The 22,362-nt window shown below is 43.5% G+C and overlaps 2 protein-coding genes across 3 annotated transcripts; both read left to right on the forward strand.

Moving 5' to 3' along the window:
* The first annotated feature begins 822 nt into the window (after positions 1-822).
* On the forward strand, positions 823-5,829 carry gpr17 (G protein-coupled receptor 17). Of its 2 annotated transcripts, none has more exons than XM_027007778.2 (2): positions 823-1,048; positions 3,650-5,829. In XM_027007778.2, exon 2 carries the CDS (start codon positions 3,658-3,660, stop codon positions 4,672-4,674), a length of 1,017 nt encoding a protein of 338 aa, XP_026863579.1. In that variant the 5' UTR covers positions 823-1,048; positions 3,650-3,657; the 3' UTR covers positions 4,675-5,829. The 2 variants fall into 2 exon arrangements, with proteins under 2 accessions (XP_026863579.1, XP_026863580.1); XM_027007779.2 differs by lacking the exon at positions 823-1,048 and adding an exon at positions 3,121-3,258.
* A 1,478-nt stretch (positions 5,830-7,307) lies between these two features.
* On the forward strand, positions 7,308-22,331 carry inpp5d (inositol polyphosphate-5-phosphatase D). The gene is made up of 27 exons (XM_027007740.2): positions 7,308-7,666; positions 8,548-8,611; positions 10,908-11,043; positions 11,193-11,346; positions 12,004-12,144; positions 12,329-12,431; positions 12,518-12,595; positions 12,783-12,860; positions 13,353-13,476; positions 13,773-13,879; positions 14,359-14,461; positions 15,104-15,300; positions 15,543-15,660; positions 15,789-15,885; positions 15,964-16,102; positions 16,446-16,554; positions 16,922-17,010; positions 17,507-17,588; positions 17,712-17,801; positions 18,201-18,311; positions 18,469-18,548; positions 18,654-18,741; positions 18,987-19,133; positions 19,486-19,549; positions 19,814-19,969; positions 20,115-20,596; positions 20,830-22,331. Exons 1-27 carry the CDS (start codon positions 7,527-7,529, stop codon positions 20,877-20,879), a joined length of 3,327 nt encoding a protein of 1,108 aa, XP_026863541.2. The 5' UTR covers positions 7,308-7,526; the 3' UTR covers positions 20,880-22,331.
* The last annotated feature ends 31 nt before the right edge of the window (positions 22,332-22,362 follow it).

The following is a 22,362-nucleotide window of genomic DNA, read 5'->3' on the forward strand; positions in this document are numbered from 1 at the left end:
TTGGCGTTAGCCCGATTAAGACTTGGCAGTGTATTATTGGGCCACGTCTGGAAGCACACAGGGAAGCCAGATAGTGGCTACATTGAGGAGAGTTGAGCTGTATTTGCATATCGATGAAGCCGCAGACAAGCATGGGAGAAACAGGCCATGCTTGTCCCACACAGCTGTGGCCTCCTAGAATAAGAGGCAGATTATTGTCGCCACTACCCCAATACTTCGCTGGGCCTCCTGTCCACATCTGTCTGGAGATCACATGTCGAGATCATTTTTGCCCTCGACTGGCCTGATCTATGAGGCCCCACCACCAACCCCCAGTGGGTGGCTGAGGCACCATGGTCCCATGGCTCTTTCATGTTCTCTTGGCTGCCCACCCTGCTGCGTCGTCTGGCATAGCTTCGCTCCGGGGGCGACCGTCAGGCTACCTCTCAGGCTCTGTCCCTAAACCGCTACACCGAATGGTCACATGCTCGTGGATGCAGCGGCACTTGAGCGGGTTTCCAGTGGCGGGGGGTATGTCGTGCATCGCTTAGGCTCTGTTGCCATGGCGAGTGGCGAGTCCACGTAGCAAAGGCATGCCATTATTCTCGCGCTGTCAAAATGCACCGCGTCTTCTGACTCGAGCCTTTGTGGAGTGCACAAGTGGCTCTCAGTCAAGAATGGCATTGAGCAGAAAGGCCGAGGTCAGGGGACGTGCCAGGGCCTCCCCGTTGGGCCAGGGATTTTTTTTTTTTTTTTTTTTTGGGTAATCAAATTTTTTGCGCGCACAGAAAGAGTCATAGTAAAAGTATTTGAGAAGCACTGAGAAGGTGTGGCCCAGCCGTGAGTTCACATCATCGCGGGCAACCCTGCGTGGCCCCAAAGCCTGGTCTTCACTCCTGTACACTTGTGATGCATTCAGGAGGAGTGGCTGGATAACCCTCTGCTCTCAGCAGCTGTTAACAGACATCTCCAGTCCGCTGCAGTGTACTCCTACAGCCAAAGGACTCCCTCTGCATGCTGCACTGCTTGGCTGTGCACTGCTGACCAGACACGAGCGAGACCAATAACGGTGAGTCTCTGTCTCTCACTAACTGACATAGTGCTGCTAGTCTGTTGGCATTGAGGACTAGTTTGATTCAAGGAATGAGTTTTAACTGCTATTTTTAAACTAGGATTTCAGTAATGCACGTAACACTATTTGAAGATTGAGGTCGTCTTGACTTTAACAACAACAAAAACTGACAAGCAATAACTATTCAAGAAATTTACTTCATTTCATTTCATGTTGTGAATTTAAAACTCTTGTAGGAATGTATAGATCTTGATTTTACGTTATTCTATAATTAAGCATAGAGTTGTAGAATTAATTATGAAGATTGCTTTAGTATTGCTTTGTAGTATGAAACTACAACCTTTTTTTAGACTATGACAATTGATGGGATTGCGTGTGATTTAGTGGTGTCCCTAGTTATGTATTCCTAAAGTATATAGTAGAGACATTTGTAACACATGAACACTGAACAACATTTTAGAAATCAAATGATGTTAGTTTCTTTAGGGTTAGGGTGTGTTTCTGTGTGCCCCCCCCACCCAGAAATATCTTCTGTTCTGAGCTAAATATTCCTTAGTTCATTTTCTTCTGAATCCTACTTCATGTTTTCTTTGCATTAGGATGATTCTTAGAGACTCATAAGGGATGTTAATGGCACTCTGAAATACTGTAATTTCCCACCGAGAAACTTCTTCATCAGAACGTGTTTAGTTATGTTTAGAAATCCCAGTCTACCACAGTGCCCCAGTGTCTGATAAAGTTCCTTCAACAGTCACGCTCCCGAATGCACGCTCCCTTCTTTGCTCCTCTGGGTGGTATACTTCTCCCACTTCTAACATTGTGAGGCGGAGTTTTCCTGTCCCCTTTTTCCTGCTGCCAGCTCTGCCCAGCGGTCACAAATCCTCCTCAGCTCTCCCTTAATCATGTTTTAAAAGAGCTGTACCCACCCCCCTCCCAGAAATGATCAGCGGAACAGCAGTTATTCCGGAGGCGTTTCCTCGTTCGCTGAACATTTTGCAGACACCTGCCGCTTTTGACGAAGCACTGGAACTCCTGTTCACTGAGAACCTGGCACTACCCGTAGGGGGTGGAGGGTTCACCATGAGAAGACGCATCATTGTGGAGTCCCACAGAGCCATGGCCGCGTATCTGGAACACAGGCCCCCCGTGGCCTCCTCCCACTTCACGGCCGCCGGGGCCGAAGCTTCGTCTGTGGTGCAGGAGGACAAGCCAGGCTGCCTGACATCGCCCGAGTTTCGCAAAACGTCTGGCCTTATCTGTTTTATTACTGAAGGGCTCAGTGAGTTGTGGGGCTTCAAGCTTTTGCCTCCCACTTACTTCCAGAATGAGGAACTTCCCTTCCCTACAGTACGGAGGACCCCAAGGGGCTCCACACACTCCCTAAGACACACCCTTTTCATATTTTTGGGATGCTTTGAAAATATTCATGCTTGGCCTCCCCATGTTTCCATCACTAGGACTAATGTTCTAAGCTTTTTTTTTTTTTGGCAAGAAGCTTGTTATTGAGTGGGAATCTTTGTTTTGCTCCAATTTGATTTATCAGAATAATATATAAGGTGTCACACTTAACTAATCTTGACATTGTAGGAATGGACTGTGGCATATTCATACTGCTAAAGTGTGAGTATGATCAGGGATACTTGTAGATATTATTTGCTTGTGCTTTACGTTTTGAACCAATCAAACAAGAAATGTTTTGTTTGTAAACTTGCAAGGAAAAGTGGGCATTATAAGCACGCTTAAACTATGGTAACCCAGTCTACCCCGGGCCGAGGTGTGCCAGTTGTGATGCCATGGAATTCCGAATTCACTGGATTGTGCAGAAACTTTGAGTCATTATTAATTGCTATGGTTAGGGATAGAGCAAGTTTAATGCCATTAGTTGATGTTGATAAAGTTGGTCTGTCTTTTTAAATCCCACAAGTTCTGTACAAGGTCGGCCCGGATGCAGTCATGCTGAGCGGTAAACAAATAGCAGGGCGTGACGCCGGAGTCCCACGAGAAAGGCGTGGCCGTCACCCAGCTGCACGCAGCGGCATGGGCGGTGCACGTCTACACTCTCCTCTCAGCCAGTGCCTCCTGCTTCTCAGAGTATCTGTAACCTCTCACTGCCAAATGCCCAAACAGTTCCTCTGGAATTCCTCAAAGCACACAGAGAACCATAACATTTACCATTTTCAGAACTTTCACGGGAACTTCAATTGCACGTACGTAGCAACCTGCACTGGCAAAGGGCCAAAGGCTGAGGCACTTTATCACAAGTACTTCAGGCAGCTGAAACCTTTACGTCTTTGAAGAGGACCCGGTGGTTTATTTTTCTAAACAAGACATTGTAAAACTGGAAGAATTTATAAAGATGTTCCTCTGGGAATTTTTGAGGGTGTGCTGGGTGTTTTTATTATTTATATGGTCTGGCCACAGCTTTGTATAATGGCCCAACTCAAGAGACATCTTAATGAAAAGACGTCACCACATAAATTATTTCAACTCCGAAGGGATTTCAAAAACAGCGTGAGGTTATTGTGGGTGATGTATTGCTTTAATTATTAGTTTAAGATGAGCACTAACTCATTTTTCCATGTTCATCTCTTCCTTCAGGTGCAAGGATGGAGTCCCCAGCAACCGTGATTCCCACCCTGTTGTCCAATCAGACTGCGGAGAGCTGTGAGCCTGTTGACAACACGGCAGAGAACCTGCTCTTCGGCCTCTATTACATCGTTATCTTCCTCCTCGCGCTGAACGGCAACAGCCTTGCACTGTGGATCTTCTCACGCCAGAGAGGAGTGTCTTCCCCAGCCAACGTCTTCTTGATGCACCTTGCTGTGGCTGACCTGTCCTACATTATTATTTTACCTCTCCGGGCTACCTACCACCTGACGTGGGGTCACTGGCCGTTCGGCGAGGTCCCTTGCCGCGTGGCTGGCTTCCTGTTCTATCTCAACATGTACGCCAGCCTGTATTTCCTGGCCTGCGTGGCAGGCGATCGCTACCTCGCCGTGGTGCACGCTGTCAGCTCGCTGAAGGTCCGGCAAGCCCGTTTCGCTCACATAGCCAGCTTCGCTCTTTGGGCTCTGGTGATTGTGTCTATGGCGCCCCTGCTGGCCACGCAGCAGACTGCAGAGGTGGACGGCTCCACAGTGTGCTTGCAGCTGTACAGGGAGAAGGCCTCTCGCCGAGCTCTCGTCTCCCTGGCTGTGGCGTTTACGCCCCCTTTTTTGGCCACGCTCTCCTGCTACCTGCTCATAGTGAACAGTCTGCGGAGGGGGTCCCGACTGGAGCCGGCCGTCAAGCTCCGGGCCCTGCGCACCATCGGCCTGGTCCTGCTCATCTATGTCGTCTGTTTCCTACCCTACCACGTGAGCCGGGCCACATTCATCCTGGGTTATGGTCACCCCGACCTGTCCTGCCAAACCCAGCGGGGGCTGGCCCTGGCTAACCGTCTCACCTCCTCTCTCACCTGTCTGAACGGAGCTCTGGATCCCCTGGTCTACCTGTTTGGAGCTGAGAAATTTAGAGGCACAGTGCAAAGGCTCCTCTGCAGGGATACCTCAGGGGGGTCCGTGGCAAGTGGAGACCTTAAGGGAACACATGAGAGTTCCCTTAGTGCCAAGTCTGAGTTCTGAGAAGCAGGGATTTAAAAGTGGAGACCTGGCATCCACCTCACATCAGGTCCGTTTCATGGCATTGGCTGGTTGGGGGTTGCTGAGGATGTATTAGTCTTTAACAGAGATAACAGAAAGAAGGTTGCCAAACGCTACACCCCTCGGCTGGCTGATTTAGTGGCGTGTTTTGTCAGGAAGTGCTTAGGCTGCAAGAAGGGAAAGTTGTATCTACTGGGAAAAAATGTGTTTTGATCACTTTTATTGCACATTTTGACATAAATCTGGCTTTGACATCAATAACATCATTAGCTCACAAATATTAATCATTAGAAAAAGTGTGTTTAGTCTTCACTGGGCCAATGTAAAGCTATAAATATGAAGAATAATTTTTGTAGAGGATCCAACTTTTCATTTGTTTTACCAATAAAAAAAAAACAATAACAAAATTGCTTTAAACTCAAAGGTGGGAGCTTTCTGCTGTTTACCTCCTGTGCAGTTGCATCTATTGATAAATCACAAATGCACTTGTTTAACTTTTACTTCTTTACCTGCAAAATATAATGCATCTGTTTATTGTTACAGGAAGTCTTTTACCAAGACCATGTGTGGGTATGCTTAAAGACTAAATGCCAAACTTATATGTATATTATTTATATATTAGTTTTATTTGTCATTAAACATAATTGTTTTTATTGTGTATTCCTGTCAGTTTACCTGCTTTGGGCTTTACTAGGTTCACCCCAATGTTTAGAAAAGGAAGTAACAACCAATTTCATTATATACTGTGAGAAAATGCTAATGACAAACTAATGAATTTAATCATATTTAGATGTGCAGTACTGTATGCTGCTGTTCTGTAACTCTCATATGTACCTTCAATTTGTATTGCATTTATAGGGGCCTCCATAACAGTTTGTCGTACTTACATTGCTATGCAGTTCTAAATATGCGTTGTGATCAGTTATATTTGACTTTCTACATCCTTTGGAATATTTAAACACCGTGATGTGTTTTTTTCTCTCTCTCTCTGACTGCCTATGAGTTTGAAACTATTTATTACACTGTTTCTATGACACTCATATTTCCGCATTTCAATGTTCCTTGTACAAAATGTGCTGGACGCACTATTTTTGTCCATTTGTAATTATTATGTAAATTAAATGTTTTTATATCTTTGTCGTGTTTACGCTGATTCTGAAACTCACTGGAGTCTGGCCGAACCAGCAGTGTGCACCAGTAAAGCTCATGGCTGCTGTTACTGCAGCCATGAGTACCCACAGTCACACTAGAGGGCAGAGGTAGAGCGTGCAGACTGTAGCTCACTGCCGCAACGCATCACGAGTTCCTACAGCGCAAAGAAGGTTCATTCTCATTGAGACAATGAGCAGTGCGCTTCAGTTTTCGCAGAAACTCGACTTCTCTGCTTGTTTGTCCCGGACGGCACCGTCTCTTTCCATGTGACCAGTTTAGAGTGCCAGTATCATGAGATGGTACGACGGGCAGAAAGACAATGTCATTTATCAACAGCACAGTGTATGATGTGGGGCTCTTTCACATAATCTCCCTCACAGTGCTCTATGGCTATAGCCCCTGTGTCCTTACCACATAGTACATGTGTGTGTGTATGTGTGTGTTAGAGAGAGATAGAGGCAGGATGGAAACCCCCATGCAGTCAGACTCTTTGGGTTCTCTTTTCAGATCATGTGATTCAGACTGTGGATTGTCAGCAGATAGCTTCTGTCTTCCTCTGTCTTTCTCTCTCTCATATCAGTGCAAAATTTCATGAGATGTTCCACATCATCCTCGGCTGATGAAGGCAGGACAAAGAGGCTAAACTGAGAGATCCACTTCTAGATGCAGACGTGTATATTTTGCACTTGTGTCTGTGGTCTAAGGGTTACTCAAGATTGCATAATACTATAAGGGCTAAGTAGCCAGAAAAAAGAGAAGCCTTAAAACATTAAACATTAAAAAGCAGGGAAATATTATGCCTTACTTGTTCAAAAGGGAGTGGGGGGGGGGGGGGGGGGGTGTAAAATTGTTTTGCTTCTTGTCCTCTGGAATGCATTTGTGTTTTGAGAAGAGGTGTGCCTTTTGACATTACTGCGAATGCACTTATCAATTTGCAGTGTATGCAGCCAGACAGCCATAATGGGACCCTAACTACTGAAGATGTGATCGCAGGTCTGCGTGCAAGCCCCATGCCGCTTCCCTCGAGCTTTGCCCCATATTAATGCCTCACCTTTGTATGCTGCAAGTAACAGGATCTTAGCACTGTGCATTTGCATAAATGTTTGCATTATACTGTGCATCACTAACATTAGGCAGACTCGGGCATGTGTGTAGTAAGCACAGTTAACAGGCTTAATCAGTAATGTAGAATACCTTGGCTTTACACAGTGGCAGCCTATAGATGAATACTGAATACCTCACAACTTTTTTCTGCTGTGGTGTAGCTGTGGGAACCAGTCAGCTCCCTGGCCTGCCCCTCTCTCTCTCTCTCTCTCTCTCTCTCTCTCTCTCTCTCTCTCTCTCTCTCTCTCTCTCTCTCTGTGCGCACAGAATAAGGAAGTTCACCCTTGCATTTGTGGTAGCTTCCTTTTTTACAGCTTTCGCCTCTTTAACAGGAAGAGAGAGAGAGAGAGAGAGAGAGAGAGAGAGAGAGAGAGAATGTGTGTGTGCGCAAGAGAGCCCGAGTGATCGAGTGAGAGAGAGCGAGAAGGAACAGCACTCTGACGCAAGTAACGCCATGAAGTAGGCCCTGGAAGGACACTGAGCCTGTCCATCCGTTCTGCCCATCGTCCCCTCAAGCCAAACCCGCACTCGGGTTTGTCCGCGACGGCGAGTCTAACAGGAAGGGAGCGCTGGACAGGATGTCATCCCACCAGCCTTGGTACCATGGCAATATCACCCGCTCCATGGCAGAAGACCTGCTCTCCAAAGAAGCCAAGGACGGTAGCTTCCTCCTTCGTGACAGCGAGTCCATACAAGGAGCATATGCCCTCTGTGTACTGTGAGTACAACTTTACAGCCTGGCTCAACTAATGTCGCCGGCCAGCCGGACACCATTCCGGACTTGGGTCCCTAGCACTTTCACTGTTTCCCCAACGAGCACGTCACGCCATGCCAACGATGGATGGTCGGGGCTTTTTGTACACTGCGGCCGTTATGTGAGGCGCGTAGCGACAGCTGCAGTTTGTAGCTCTTTTCTGCCAACTTTATTTGAATTAGAAAACAGTAGCTGGTGTGTGTGATTATCACAAAGTTTTCACATTTGTACAGAAAGTGTGGCATGCGGCTACAAGAGGTGGATGGTTGAATCAGGACTCCACAAGAGAAAAAAAGCTTATGCAATCTCCTCTGGTGTGACCGTGTAGAACTGAAAACTGCTTTCTATTAAACTGGTTTATAGAGGTTTTTGGACGCATAAGATATTTATTAGTGTTTCCTAATGTGCTGTAATGTTTTAGAGTTTTGAGACTTTTTATAGACCAGTTCTGTGAACTGATACATCACCATGAGTGCATTACTTTTGCATAAAAATATGAAATGTGCTGGAACCTGGGCTTCTATATACATCCATGCAAATGCTGTCTGCTAATAAACGCTGGCAAACGGACCAAAGAGAACCAGTCTGAGCTGCTGGTCAGAGAAATGACAATGACTCTTCACTACTTTGAATATCAAAACACTAAATATAGAAGAGTGTCTCATTTGTAAAGAACCGCATTACAGTCAGTATTTCCTGTTCAAACCTGCCAATGTTTTTACATTCAGGTTTTAGGGGCTACTGTGTTACAGATTCCATTTGCCCAGTATACATGAATTTCATTATTGCCGGCACCTTGTAATTTATGATTTTTGATCTAAACAGAATCTTTTGTTCACATGCAGGTACCAAAACTGTGTATATACCTACAGAATACTACCCAATGAAGAGAAAAAGCTCTCCGTGCAGGTAACGGAATGACATGAGTACAGAGGGGAGGATATGAGTTGGACAGGGCAGGTGTAGCCGTAGTTTCTCACGTTCCCTGCTCCCTGGGGGGTGGGGGTGGGGGTGGATTCCTTGTTCGCACTGATGGGTGCTTACCTGCACCGGACCCAGTCTGGCGTGTTGAAGTTGAAGATACGAGCTCAAGATCCAGCTAGGAGTGAATATTATTTTAGAGTGTTTATTAAAAACCAGAGATGCTCATTCCTAGCATATTTTTGAGCCCCCTTTAAGTGTCTGTGCCTACGTTTATTGCCTGCCTGCCAATTAAAGAGAATACTGCCATGCCTTTTAGAATAAAGTGAATTTCAGATTTTGCCATAGAATAGAGTGGTGCAGTTTGCAACTCTGCTTGCAGCCACACAAGTAATTAAATTTACTTTGACTGTTTGCAGTACTTGTTCTTGCGGCCTGCAAATTACATGCATCATAGTATATCCAGAAAGAAAATAAGTTTAGTAAGACAAAATATATATCCATAGAGATATAGAATTAGTACAGATTACTACAAGTACATACTAGTACTGATTATCACAAAATATGCCAATACTGCACGGTATGATACAAGACAATACAGTGAAAGAGACATGTATGTAACAGAAAATGATGACAGGGATATCATAATCTGATGCTGCACAACAGTTCTACTATACATGTGTTTTGCTAGCAGTAGTAAAAAATACATATTTTCTGTTATATACATGTGATGGATCTGTGGCAAACAAGAGTTTATTTTCTACATATGACCAGTAAAAATAATTCTGGGGAGAAGGAAATAAACTACAGGATTTATTTGTGTTAGGGCTGAGATGAGAAATGGTCTATTTGTCTGTCTCACATCAGCGGTCGAAGCTCAGGGCGATTCATCAGTGTGAACCTTTTAAAGTCAAGAAATACTGAACATTGTCTCACAAGTCAGTTGCTAGGACATTGTTCAATTCCACAGTAAGTGGCTGCGATCTTTAAACGTTGTACAAACCATGAAGGGGGTTGATCAGCGCTAGGTTTGTTTTTGTTTTTAAAATGTATTTATTTATTAATGTTTTTAAATATTATGTTTCTTTCTGAGCATGTGTGTACATGGCAGATGTGTGTTCAGCTGCTGTGGACTCCCTGCGACTGTGCGTGTGTGCCTCGCCTCTTAAGGCAGTACCTTTTCCTCTTTAGCAGTGCGCGCAATTGCAGCTGCAACAGCGCTTGGTGTTTTGATTCAAACTCGAGCAGAGGCCCCGCGCTGCTGTCCGAGGGGGACGTCTGCTAAACGCACCGCAGCAACCCCTGCGATGTACAGAAGAGAAACAGAGAGTGGCAGTTCCGCCGTAGCCGAGCCGTCGCACGTAAGACGCTCCTCGCCGCGAGAGGTGGCGATCCTCGCAAGCGGGTGACCCGTCGTGCGTAAACATCCAGAGCGGTCCCCAGGAGCATCTCTGTGGCGCGTGTTCTTCCTCTTTCGGTGCCACGCTGCAGAGCCGTAGAGCTGCAGTTATTTTTTTTTTAAATGATTAGCGTGGGCGGGAACTCTGACGGTGTTCCTCTTGTGCTGGGTCTTGGGTGGAAAGTTTGTGAAATTGAAGTTTTCTTCTATCATTAGGGTTGATTTAAAAAAAAAAATCAGTTTGTGTCTGCCTGAGGCGATACAATGACGTGTGAAAAAAGCGTGGGAGGTGGGTGATTTTCACGGAGAGCAGTTGCGAACATCCACCCTGCAGTCAGAGACTAGAACGGATGCTTATGGCAAAGTTAACACTGTGCCATAAGCTAAACAATAAAAGCACTGTTTTGGCAGTGTCTCTTTAATATAGATGCAACAACCAACGTAGCTTCTGATTCTAGGCCATAACGGCAAAGACATACTACAAAGGTCATATATTTGGGCTATTTTTGTTGTTTCATTTCCTGTGTCACTCACTCCCTATCCTCATAAACCAAGCCAGCTTACCTGCCTGGCATGCGAGTCAAAACGTGTCTAACATTTAAACAGCTTAGACTTTTTCTTTTTAGGTATAAAAAGTCTAGGCCAGATCAGATGACTCCATGGCCGTGAGAATAACTGATCTAAGGCTAGCGATGAGGGGCACAGGGCTCACTGTCAGAACTGCACAAGCGCCAGGGGTCCACTTTGGCCTTTTGGCTGAGCAGTGGAGTGGGCAGTGTTCCTTTCAGTCGCTGGCACGTGTACAATTGTGTAAGAACGCGTGTGTTTAACGTGCACCACGGACAGAGCAATAAACGGCAACTTCGCTGTCTCCCGTGAACGCAGGCATCAGAGGGCGTGCCCATTCGGTTCTTCTCTGTGCTCTCAGACTTGGTGGAGGCCTACCGTAAGGAGAACATGGGGTTAGTCACCCACCTGCAGTACACTGTACAGCAGCAGGAAGAGGCAGAGGAGGAGTCAGGTAGGAAACGCCCATGTTTCCACTACATGCTGGGGAAAGGCAGAGAGTAACTTGAGAGTAACTTCCATGCAACTTTGGCCTTGATGTGTTTGTGCTTGGCTTTGTACCGCGTTTCCGTGACAGTCGTCTGTTCATCTGTGTCCCCACAGAGCCAAACACGTTACCACCTCAGCTTCCTCCCAGGAACATCCCAGGAAGTGAGGCCCGGGGATCCCCTGGTGACTCTGCCAGGGAGGCGGAGCCAAGCCGCCTGTCCGTCATGGACACGTACATTCATCGTCTTCAGCACATCGACATGTCACAGTACTGAATCCTTTGTTGACTAACAGATTCTAGTACTTATTGTTTAATGCACTTATATTTGTCTAAGATAGAGCTTATGTATTTTGTGCTTCTAGTCATCAGCAGTGATCCCTGTATTTTTACAATATTCTAGATCATTGGTATATTGGACTATAACCTATTGCACTGGCTAGGATGTATTCCATGAGTAAGTGACAAAGCACTTTTGTAAGTCACTCTGAATAAGAGCGTCTGCCAAATGCCATAAATGTAAATATACCAAATCTGTAACTGTGCTCCTATGGCAGGAATAGGCAGATGTTTAGACCCCTGATACTCAGTCCTGGACAGTGAAAGCAAACTGTTCTGTAATTATTGAACAGTTTGCTCAACCGACTGGTTGTGGTGTCATCACACCTGACTCTACAGAGTGAAACATTTGCAGGAACTGGCCTTGAAGGATCAAGTAGCTCTGACTGAGTAGCTCTGAATGTTTTAATTGTGTAATTACTGCCATTGAATATTATTTGATTGAAATCAGCATATATATATATATATATATATATATATATATATATATATATATATATACAATATTTCCCAAATCAGCCGTAGGTGGTGCAATATCATTTTGCCAGTGTCAATCAGTGTGAAATGACTGAGCTGTCTGACGTGCAGCATCTCTGAAGCGAATCAGATGGCAATCCAGGAGTATTTCTGCTCGGAGGTCGGTCTGGATGCTGAGCAAGTGCAGAACGGGAACCCCACCCTCCCCAACCTGAAGAAACTTCTTATGAACATCTGCAAGAGTCTCAACAGGTTAAAAAAAAAAAAGTCATCTTGGATTGACCTCATTGCAGTCAGTCAGCATCATATTTAAGACCCATAACTAACATAATTTAGAAATGACGTATGGAAAAGAATAACTTATAACTGGAATACGGGAAGTGAATTCCCACTTATGAGTGACTTTAGCAATCTTCTATGCTTCTTTTGCTGTTAGCGAGATTTCACGTACGCTTCCGACACTGGAGGCCCTGCTGAAGGTCGTGGAACAGCCTCTGTCTCCTGGAGCTAGTCGAATTAGGGGGCAGGTCAAAGATCAGGTGACATTCCCTGTGATGCGAAAGGAACAAATGCATATGGTTGTGTTCTCTTTGGTTTCTGTCTCACAGTTTTGCTTTTGTTTCAGGTTTCTGCTGATGCCAGCCAGCCTGTACATTTTAGACTTGAGCAACTAACTAAGATGATATGTCTAATAGAAGAAAAGGTATTGAGGGTTTCACCCCCTTCATATTTTACATGCACGTATCTGAGTCATCGTGCGACACTGAGACTGAGACTTAGTTACTGAGTTATTGTGAAGCACTTTGCTTGTACAGCTGATGAAGGACCTCTGTCTAAAACATTCTGTTTCTCTGACCACCATTAAAGATAATGTACTTTGGTATTCACAGACCAAGAATACCGTCTTTGAATCCGTGGGTTATGAAGGAGGCCACAGGAAGTCACTTATACCACCTGTTACATTTGAAGTAAGCAATATGTTGTTTATGGGAAACAATTAGCCCCCTGTGATGCAGTATTATTCAAATTTTGTAATTACCATATAATTCTCTGTATATAGTTTTATATATTCTGTTTGAGTTGCTACACAATTACAAAATACATTTTCCTGTCGCCAGCAACATGTACATTGTGAGAAGTCTAACTGGTGTGACTCGAAGAGCTTCTGAAACATATTCATATATGTACTAAGAAACTGAAAGTGTTGGGTGACTGCAGGCAGACATGCTGTCTCTTCTTGTGTTACCACAGCAGACCAGTGAATGTGTGCTAGTTATAGTGGTTTGCTTTTCAACGCCATATGTAAATAAGGCAGAGGCACTTTTTCTCTAAGTGCAAGACACTGTCACACTATGTTTGGGTGGATCTATCCTAAACTCGTAATAATGTAAATTTCACGTTACGTTTCCTGTGTTTTGGGGATTTGTTTTTTTTAAATCTGATCTTTTCTCTGTTAACAGGTAAAATCAGAGTCCCTTGGCATTTCGACCAAAATGTTCCTAAAGGTTGATGTAGAAAGTGGGAAGGTTTACTTCAAGAAGTCCAAAGATGGGCCTGAGGATAAATACTTTGTGCACAATAAAAGTACGCCTCCATGTAGTTACGAAAAGAATAAATACATGCAAGTGTTTTTGCCATTTCTATCCCTATTTAAGGAACTAAACTTGTCATTACTGTAATGCATGGGGCCGTCTGGTACTTCCATACATAGACGTTACAGGATTCATTTGTGCACAGTGTGTCTTTTCATGAGTTTATTCATTAATTCAAAGTATCCTGTCAGAAACCCGTGGTTGACCTTTCAAATATTTAAATAAACTTTACTGAGGTGACTTACCCAGAAGTAATGACTAATGGGGTATATACTTGTCAACTTGTAGTCTTGCAGTTGGTGAAGTCCCAGAAAATGCATACCAAACTAGTGGTATTGGTGGAAACAGAGAAGGAGAAGACCAAGCGCCAGGAATTTGTCTTTAATGACACGAAAGTAAGCTTCACGGCTAATTGTGCTTTTCTAGAGAAGTTGTCACGTGGTGTTTCTGACCTTTATTGGTTTAGAGGATGCAAATTACACATCCTAAAAAGAAATGTCAGATAAATGCAACACTTCTATTTTTATTTTTTTTGTTTGTGTGTGTCTTGCGTTTGTTTGATTGCTTTCATTTTGGGCAACATGGGGCACACAGAAGGTGTGAAAGTGATGTACAGATTGCTGGCTGTGGGACAAAAAGGCAAAGCAACTAGAAAGTATTGTTTGATATCAACTATTCTAGTGAACATGAGCATCCAAGGGGGATGCTATACCCTTGAGATACGACTCAGTGTGTACAGAAACCTCTGTATTATAATGGCTCCAAACGAATGTTTCGATCGTTTTATTTCAGTTGTTAATTCACACGGCATTTAAGTGTGTGTGTGGGTGTGCGGGAGCATGTTTGTGTGACGATGTTGTTTCTGTGTTTCCAGAAGAGAGAAGGTTTCTGTCAATTACTTCAGCAGATGAAAAACAAACACTCAGGCAAGCCTGAACCAGATATGATCAGTGTCTTTGTTGGGACGTGGAACATGGGTAAGTCTGTCGTGACCACACCTTTTAGAGCTTAGACCAATGGAGACTTTCTGTTGAAATGTACAGATGTACAGGTGAATGTCACATCTCATCAACTTCGTCACAGATGCTTCGCCTAGGATTCCTTAAGTGAAAGAATATTAGACAACAATGAGACACTCTTTCTGAGATATCGTGAATTAATTACTGAGAATTTTGTTTGAGAAACATTTAAGAACAAAGACATTTTTTTCTATAATTGCTACAAACTTTGTTTGTTTGCTGGTGTTTATGAGTTGTAACTTATTTGTGGATTTAAAAAATGTATGGGCTAGCAACATTTTTGATCTATTTTAAACATGTACATGTGTTTTGGCATCATGAAAATATATAAAATGTGATGTTTTGCTAAGATCTTTGTTGAAACCACTGATATGTAATAAAATAAAGTAAAGTTTTGTGTCTCACAGAAACACAAGAGATATTAAGGAGATCTCTTCTCTGATTTTCCTGTCCTGCCCAACTTAACATGCAAACAAACATTTACAGTGCATTTCTCTCAAATCACTACACTTTCAATATTCTACCATTTGCTTTATTAGCTGAAAACGTCTGCTGGGCCCATATATTCAACCGAAATGTGAATTGCTCCTCTGTGCACAGGAAATGCCAACCCACCTTCAAACATTACATCCTGGTTTCAGTCCAAGGGCCTAGGCAAGACCCATGATGACACAGCCAGTCAGATCCCCCACGACATCTATGTGGTTGGGACTCAGGAGGACCCACTGGGAGAAAAGGAGTGGATAGACACAGTGAAGGCAACCCTTCGAGACATCACTAATATAAGCTTTAAACAGGTTTGTCACATATCAATGCTCATGTTGGCACATTCTATCTGAAAGGCCTGGGTCAGGATTGATGTGGTGTCCTCGTCTCTTCTGATGTCGTGTGTGTGTGTGTGTGTGTGTGTGTGTGTGTGTGTGTGTGTGTGTGTGTGTGTGTGTGAAAGAGACAAAAGTAAAGAGAGAGATGCAATAGTTTAGTTACATTAAAAATAATTCAGTGCTGTTTTGATGGGTAATTGTTTGTTTCTTTACAGGTAGCCACTCAGACGCTGTGGAATATAAGAATTGTTGTTCTGGCCAAACCAGAACATGAGAATCGCATCTCCCACATCTTCTGTGACAGCGTGAAGACTGGAATCGCTAATGCTCTTGGTCAGTTCATCTCCAACTCTAAAGGTCTAACAACAACAAAACGTTCATAGTGAAGGGTGAATTTGAAAGAGAGGAAAATGGGTCTGTATTTGTATGTTTGTTATTGTTTTTGTTGTTGCTTTGTTCAGGAAACAAAGGCGCAGTGGCAGTATCTTTCATGTTCAACGGCACGTCGTTTGGCTTTGTCAACAGCCACTTGACTTCGGGGAGTGAAAAGAAGATCAGGTAAGTTAAAGGAGACAAAAGATGAGCGTTGCCTCCCACTTATTCCCACTAATTTCGCGATGTCTGTCCTCTTGCTAGGCGGAATCAGAACTATGTCAGTATCCTGCGCTTTCTAAACCTTGGAGACAAGAAACTTAATCCGTTCGACATCACGTGCCGCTTCACACACCTCTTCTGGCTTGGGGATCTAAATTACCGGCTTGATCTCCCAACACAGGTAAACTAACATTCTGTGATAGCTAGACTATTTCTTAATGGAGAATTACCAGGAACGTTTAACTGGTTATGGAAAAAATTTAAATTGTAGCTTTATTTTGTTTTTAGAAAGATTTGGAATATAATGACATTTTACTTGTTTAATCACGTTTATTACTCATTCTCCTTTGAGTGCAGCTGTGAGACAGAAGCTGTTGTGGTTGAGGGAGCACACTGGTGACCGGCGCATTAAAACCCCTGAGCAGTTCCCCTATTCAACCAGAAGCTCTTAAATACAGCAGCTGCTGACATCACCAAACAGGAAGAGATGCAGCTTTTTGTTTAGCATTGTTTGCTTTTTCCAGGAAGCAGAGAACATTGTGATGAAGATCAAACAACAGAATTATCAGGAACTGTTGAGTCGGGACCAGCTGAACATGGAGCGTGCGGAAGAGAACGTGTTCCTGAACTACGGTGAGGGGCCAGCCTTCCTGCAGCCATGGCAACTGCCCATCATAGCGTCCAGCTGGCCAAACTCACTCCGCAAAGCATACTTGATGAAGTTTGGTTTTCTCTAACGCCTGGTGGACAGTGATTGAGTGACCTAAACTAGTCTATTTGTGTTTCTTGGTTTTTACTCTTAAATTGAGACCAAATCATTCAACTCAAAGAAAGAAACCATCTAAATCAATTTTAGCATGTTCTCCAGTGTTTATGTCTTGCATGTCGCATTTGTGTGGCTCTTGACTGTGAAATATTTCATTTTTGCACAAGAGTTATGAATATGATCTGGCGTCCATGTTCATGGGCAATGACGTCTCCCCAACGTTTTCCCTTACAGAAGAAGAAGAGATCACATTCCCACCTACGTATCGCTTCGAAAGAGACACGCGTGAAAAATACGTCTACACCAAAGCCAAGGCAACAGGGGTAACATTATGTTTTCTTTTCTGTGTCTTTTTCCAGGTGGCTGAATAAAGGAAAGGTTATGAACATAGAAAATATAGACATAGATTCCCTTCGTGTGGTTCCAGATCCAATGGCCCTACTATGATTAATCTGACAGACTTTCCAGACAGACCTATTTAGTATTTAGTTTCAAGATGTCTGCGCACATTTTCGGTTGTAAACAACTCTCTGACAATATGCCTGCGACACCTGTGCACTCATACAGGTAGTAGCATGTCCAAGTGACTGGCCTTGTAATAAAGTCCTACAGACATTTTCATACTCATTCAAGGCGCTCCAGTTCTAGTGTTGAAAGTCTAGCTGCTCTGACTCACTACTGCCGGGCGATTCATTGTCAGCCGTCTGCTTCTAAGCCAAGCAAGGAGGAAGGTTTTCCGGCTTCATGCAAGCGCTACGCTTGTGTGTAAAACAATAGAGAGGCTCAGTGCTACTCATCCTCTCTTTGTCTCACCCACAGACCAAATATAACTTGCCCTCATGGTGCGACCGCGTACTCCGCAAGTCCTACCCCTTGGTGCATGTTGCCTGCCACTCATATGGTTGGTGGAGGGATCCGAAACTTTAAGCATCTTTAACATGGAAAAACAATGCGGTTCTTTATATTTAAACACCCCAGACATCGTGCTACTTGTCAGACTGAATTCTTTCCCTGCCCCTTTCAGGATGCACCAATGACATCATGACAAGTGACCACTCCCCGGTATTCGCCACGTTTGATGTTGGCGTGACTTCACAGTTTGTCTCAAAGAATGGTATGATTTTTTTTTCCCCAAAAACAATCAACTTGGTGGATGGTACTATATACATGAGTTATTTACATCTGTTGATTATTTTAAAGTAGCATATTTTATACACATTTTCTGTTAAGTTACATCAACCGATGTGAGACAGCGTAGTAGGATCTTGGAGGCAATCATTTTAAAAAATCAAGTTACCAACTGTTTCAATCAGTTCTAGAAACGTATTGTTTCAAGTTACATGTGGTCAAACGTCTCTGAGTCTGCAACTTGCTAAAGGACACACTACTGTCTGTATTCTATCATGACACAGTGTGGTATAATAGTACTGACTTTAACGCTGTTATTATTACTGCCGCCGTACTAGAGGATTAAAGAGAGTGAATTGGGTGACAAACCGTGTCTTTTCTTCAGATCCCACAAAAGTGTCAGAGGGTGCCGTCAAATTTATGAACTGTGTTGCTGTTCTGATGACCAAGTCCAAGACAAAGTTCTACATCGAGTACCACTCAAGCTGCCTGGAAAGTATGAAGGCTTGTCCTTTGCCTTTTTGTGACAAAGAGCATGTTTGCTTGTTCTTGCAGCTTAAATATGTAAAAAAAAAAAACAAGTGTGTGTGTTTGTGTGCGCGTGCATGCGTGTGTGTGTGCATGTGCAAAATCTTATCTATTGAACTTTCTAGAATTTGTTAAGGGACCTGATGGGGAGAATCAGGAGAACACAGAGGGCTTCATCAAGGTTCGATTTGGATCACTAGTAGAGGTAACCCACTGCACGTTGCTGGGACCATATCAACTGACAGAATGTGATTTAAATGTCACCGAATGCGGCAGCACAGTGAAAAAGCCTCTTTTAACCCTTTTACAGCTCACACCCATCATTGCAGACCCAGAATATTTACTGGATCAGCATATCCTCATAAGTATAAAGTCTACAGATAGCGATGAATCATATGGTAGGTGTGTTTGCAATCTGAGCAGACAGTTGTTAAGCAATACCTGGGTCCTACTAACTGGGTCCATGTGCACACATTTTAAATATGTGATGCAAAATGCTGGCTTCTTTATCTGCTCTCCTTTTCAGCTTTAGGACCCAGGTATAACTCTAGGCTTCCTTCGTTGCCTGGGAAAAAAATACATTTCCACCTGAATATCATGGCTCAAAGTGTGCACCTGTCTCACCTGTCTCACCTGTCTGCAGGCGAGACATGCGTGGCCCTCCGCGCCGCAGAGAGCAACTACACAGAGTTCAGTGAAGTGCTCATGCATCACGGCGAACGCACGGGCACCCTGACAGGAGGCATCCAGTTGCGCACCTCAGAAGGAAAGCAGACAGAAAAGCTGTATGGTGAGTGGACGCACGGGCCACTGTCTCCGCATCGCATCCAGCCCATCTGTAACTCTACCAGCGTACTTCTGCATACCTACATCCTCTAACCCACTTTGCCGGCCTTCTTCATATCAACCTCACATGATCCACTTCCCAAATTGTTCCACCAACAAAGCCTTTCACCTCCTAACCATACGCAAAGTGTTTGGTTAAAAATCCCAAACAGTCACCTGCTTAACCAGCCCTAAATGCCTGGATGCCGTGTTATGATTATCAACGTGATTTAGTTACCACTAGATTAATGTTCAAAATTATTTTAACGTGAACTGATCCATGTCACATTTAATTAAATATGTTTTCCTCTTTGCAGATTTCATTAAGGTTGGTGATGACTCAGGGACCAGCAAAGGCAAGCCAGGAGATCACATGACCAAGTGAGCCTTTCCTTCTGACTTTTCATTAACGTATATTTGGTACATCGTTCAACATATCTAATACCTGTCTGTGCGGATATTTAATAAAGGAGGCAAGCCAAATTCCCATATATGACTTTTCTAAAAATCCACAGCTTCACGAGATGGTGGACGGTCTTGCATTTTAATAGGAATAAACAAAAATGATTCATAATAAATCTACAGGTCAACTATGGTCCTACCGACTGATATGAGCAAACATAATCATACGATCGTGGGCTACAGGTGCAGCCAGTCAGAGAAGGGCTGGAACTTCAGCCCTCGAGCAGGGATTTCAGCTGGGCATGGAGTGAAAGACGTGGCTCCTGGAAACATCTCGCCAAAAAAGACCAGATATGACCATTCTGTGCAAAGCCCCACTGGAAAAGCCTCCAGTCCAGTGTGAGTACATCATACATCATTGTTTCATACAAAAGAGAATAATTTCTTCCAAATAAATCCATCAGACATTGTTTAAAGCCTCTGTAATACTACATTTGTAGTTTATGAATTTTGAATTGAATTGAATCGAATTGCATGGTTGAAGTTTAAGATCTGAGGATGGGCAGCCAGCAGAGATGTTTGACAACCCCCTCTATGGTTCAACGTCGCGAGGTGGCAAGGATCAAGACACCCCACGGAAAGACCAATTGTCTCCCCCGGAATTTTTCCCCTTCCCCAAATCCTCAGATCCTGACCCAGACCGTCCCCCACCGGTCCCGACCCCTCGCAACCGCTCCTTCACGTGCACGTCAGACACCAAACCACAAAACCTGTTGCCAACCCCTGGTGGTAGTGGTGGCAGCAGTGGGACCAGTCTACAGCCCACTGCCTACTCCAAAAAGCCTGTGGTGCCCTCTCGCTCCGAAGGGGGAATGTTGATGGCCGGGAAGCCACCTCTGCCGTTGAAATTCCGCCCTGGTCCATCCCAGGAGCCCCAGCTAAAGCCCAGAGATTACAGGGACAGCTCCGAGTTACCATGCAAGATCAAGCTGCCTGCAAGACCAAGCCAGCCATTGCCCAAGGATGGTATGATACTAGCGTCAAAACTATAGATTTTTTTACACTGACATATAAAAATGAATGTTGTATATAATAGAAAAATGAAAGATGTATATAGACAAAGTCATTGTTTACATATTGTTAAGGCAGACATACCTACAACATGCTTATATAATGATAAGGTATTAAAATAATTATTTAAAAACGATTGATGGAAATTGACTCTAATTATTAAATAAACCTTTTCTGTCTGTTTGCAGTGCCTCATGAGACGACACAGTCTCCAAAGACGAGTCGTCCTTTAAAATGAGACTTCGCCCTTTTCGCCTTCTAAATGGCTGGCCAGTGGTGCCCTGCTGCAGGCTGGATAATGATTCCGATAACCACCAAAGGCCTCCTCACCGCCAGAGAAGCGGAACGAGCGCCCAGCCCTGTCCCAACGTGCGTCCAAGGAGGCCGCGGTCACCCACACGATCCCTCTTTCTTCTCCTGTCATGTTGAATTTGCTGCATCGTGAATGTACAGTGTGCGTGATTCGTTCCCTTTTCTTTCCCAATATTTTGTGAGATTGCGTATGATGATTTTTAAAGACCGAAGGCTTATACCTTGAGCAGTGTGGGTGTATGAATCTGTATATTTTTATCGATTACCGATGTGGTTGTATGATCCTGTTTGATCAGCATTTACTTGACTTTTATATGCAGGAAGGAATAAACTCTACCAACAGATGAGAGGAGCTTTGTTCTCTGACTTAGAAAATGCAAAATAATAATAATAATAATAATAAAGTGATATTTTGACCCTAAAGTGGGATTGAAAGTGAATTTGAACTGAAGCTCTACTAAAGGTAGCATGGGGTAGACATTTGTGAAGCAGAACCCAGCAACAACTTACAAAAACAACAAAATTATTATAAAACTAATAGTGCCTTTTTAACATCACATCGTTTATAACTGGTGTTAGAAAGAAAACACCCATATCTCACCAGCTGTGATCAACTAATCACTAGTTCCCTCGTGCGTATGTAAACCTTGCATTAAAATTCATCCCAACTGGGTCTTTGTGCACAGTATATGTGAGTTTCTCATTTTCGTCTCAGCCAGATGTTAAGAACTTGTTGCATTTGCTCAAAATATTCATTCATTGGTCATTTTCAGTTGCTCAAAATAGCATTCATAAGCATTCATTCAGATAAAAAGGCACACTGGTTATATCCGGAAGTGAGAAGTATAAAAAAAATCAATTACAGTGGAGATGGGCTGTTTTTAGTGGCTAGAGTTAACTGAATGGTGAATTTGGCCATTTAATATGATTTATTTAACAAATCAGAATGGCATTGTTCCTTTACATTCTTGACTAGATCCATAAATTAGAGTCAATAACTAAGCAACACAGTCATTACACTGTTGTGGCTTTTACATCATGATCTGTGCAACATCAATGCACCACAGTGCATGGCTCTTTTGCTAAGTCTAGATAATTTTTTTAAAGTTTATATAGACAAAAAGAATGTAAACGATTAAGTTTCAGATTATTCTTCCTGATATCATTAGTTGCATTTTTTTTTCCATCCACAGAATGATGGTATAATAATACAATATGCAAATATTGACCTTACAACAGTGGTAATGCAAAACTTAAGTCTTTAAATGTCTGAGCAAAGTTTTCCTTGTAAATTCCTTGTGTAATCACCTTTACCTTCAGTATCTTACCTTTTATATTGCTCCTGTGTTTATGGTACAAATAAAAATACCTCAGTACATGCGTGTGTGTGTGTGTGTGTGTGTGTGTGT

Source organism: Electrophorus electricus, chromosome 3, assembly GCF_013358815.1.
Source record: "Electrophorus electricus isolate fEleEle1 chromosome 3, fEleEle1.pri, whole genome shotgun sequence".
Classification (NCBI taxonomy): Eukaryota; Metazoa; Chordata; class Actinopteri; order Gymnotiformes; family Gymnotidae; genus Electrophorus; species Electrophorus electricus.

Coding starts and splice junctions, on each gene's coding strand:
- gpr17 (XM_027007778.2), top strand. CDS start 3,658: ATGGAGTCCCCAGCAACCGTGATTCCCACCCTGTTGTCCAATCAGACT.
- inpp5d (XM_027007740.2), top strand. CDS start 7,527: ATGTCATCCCACCAGCCTTGGTACCATGGCAATATCACCCGCTCCATG. Junction 12,596..12,782: donor TATGTCTAATAGAAGAAAAG/GTATTGAGGGTT, acceptor TGGTATTCACAG/ACCAAGAATACCGTCTTTGA. Junction 13,880..14,358: donor TTGTCTTTAATGACACGAAA/GTAAGCTTCACG, acceptor CTGTGTTTCCAG/AAGAGAGAAGGTTTCTGTCA.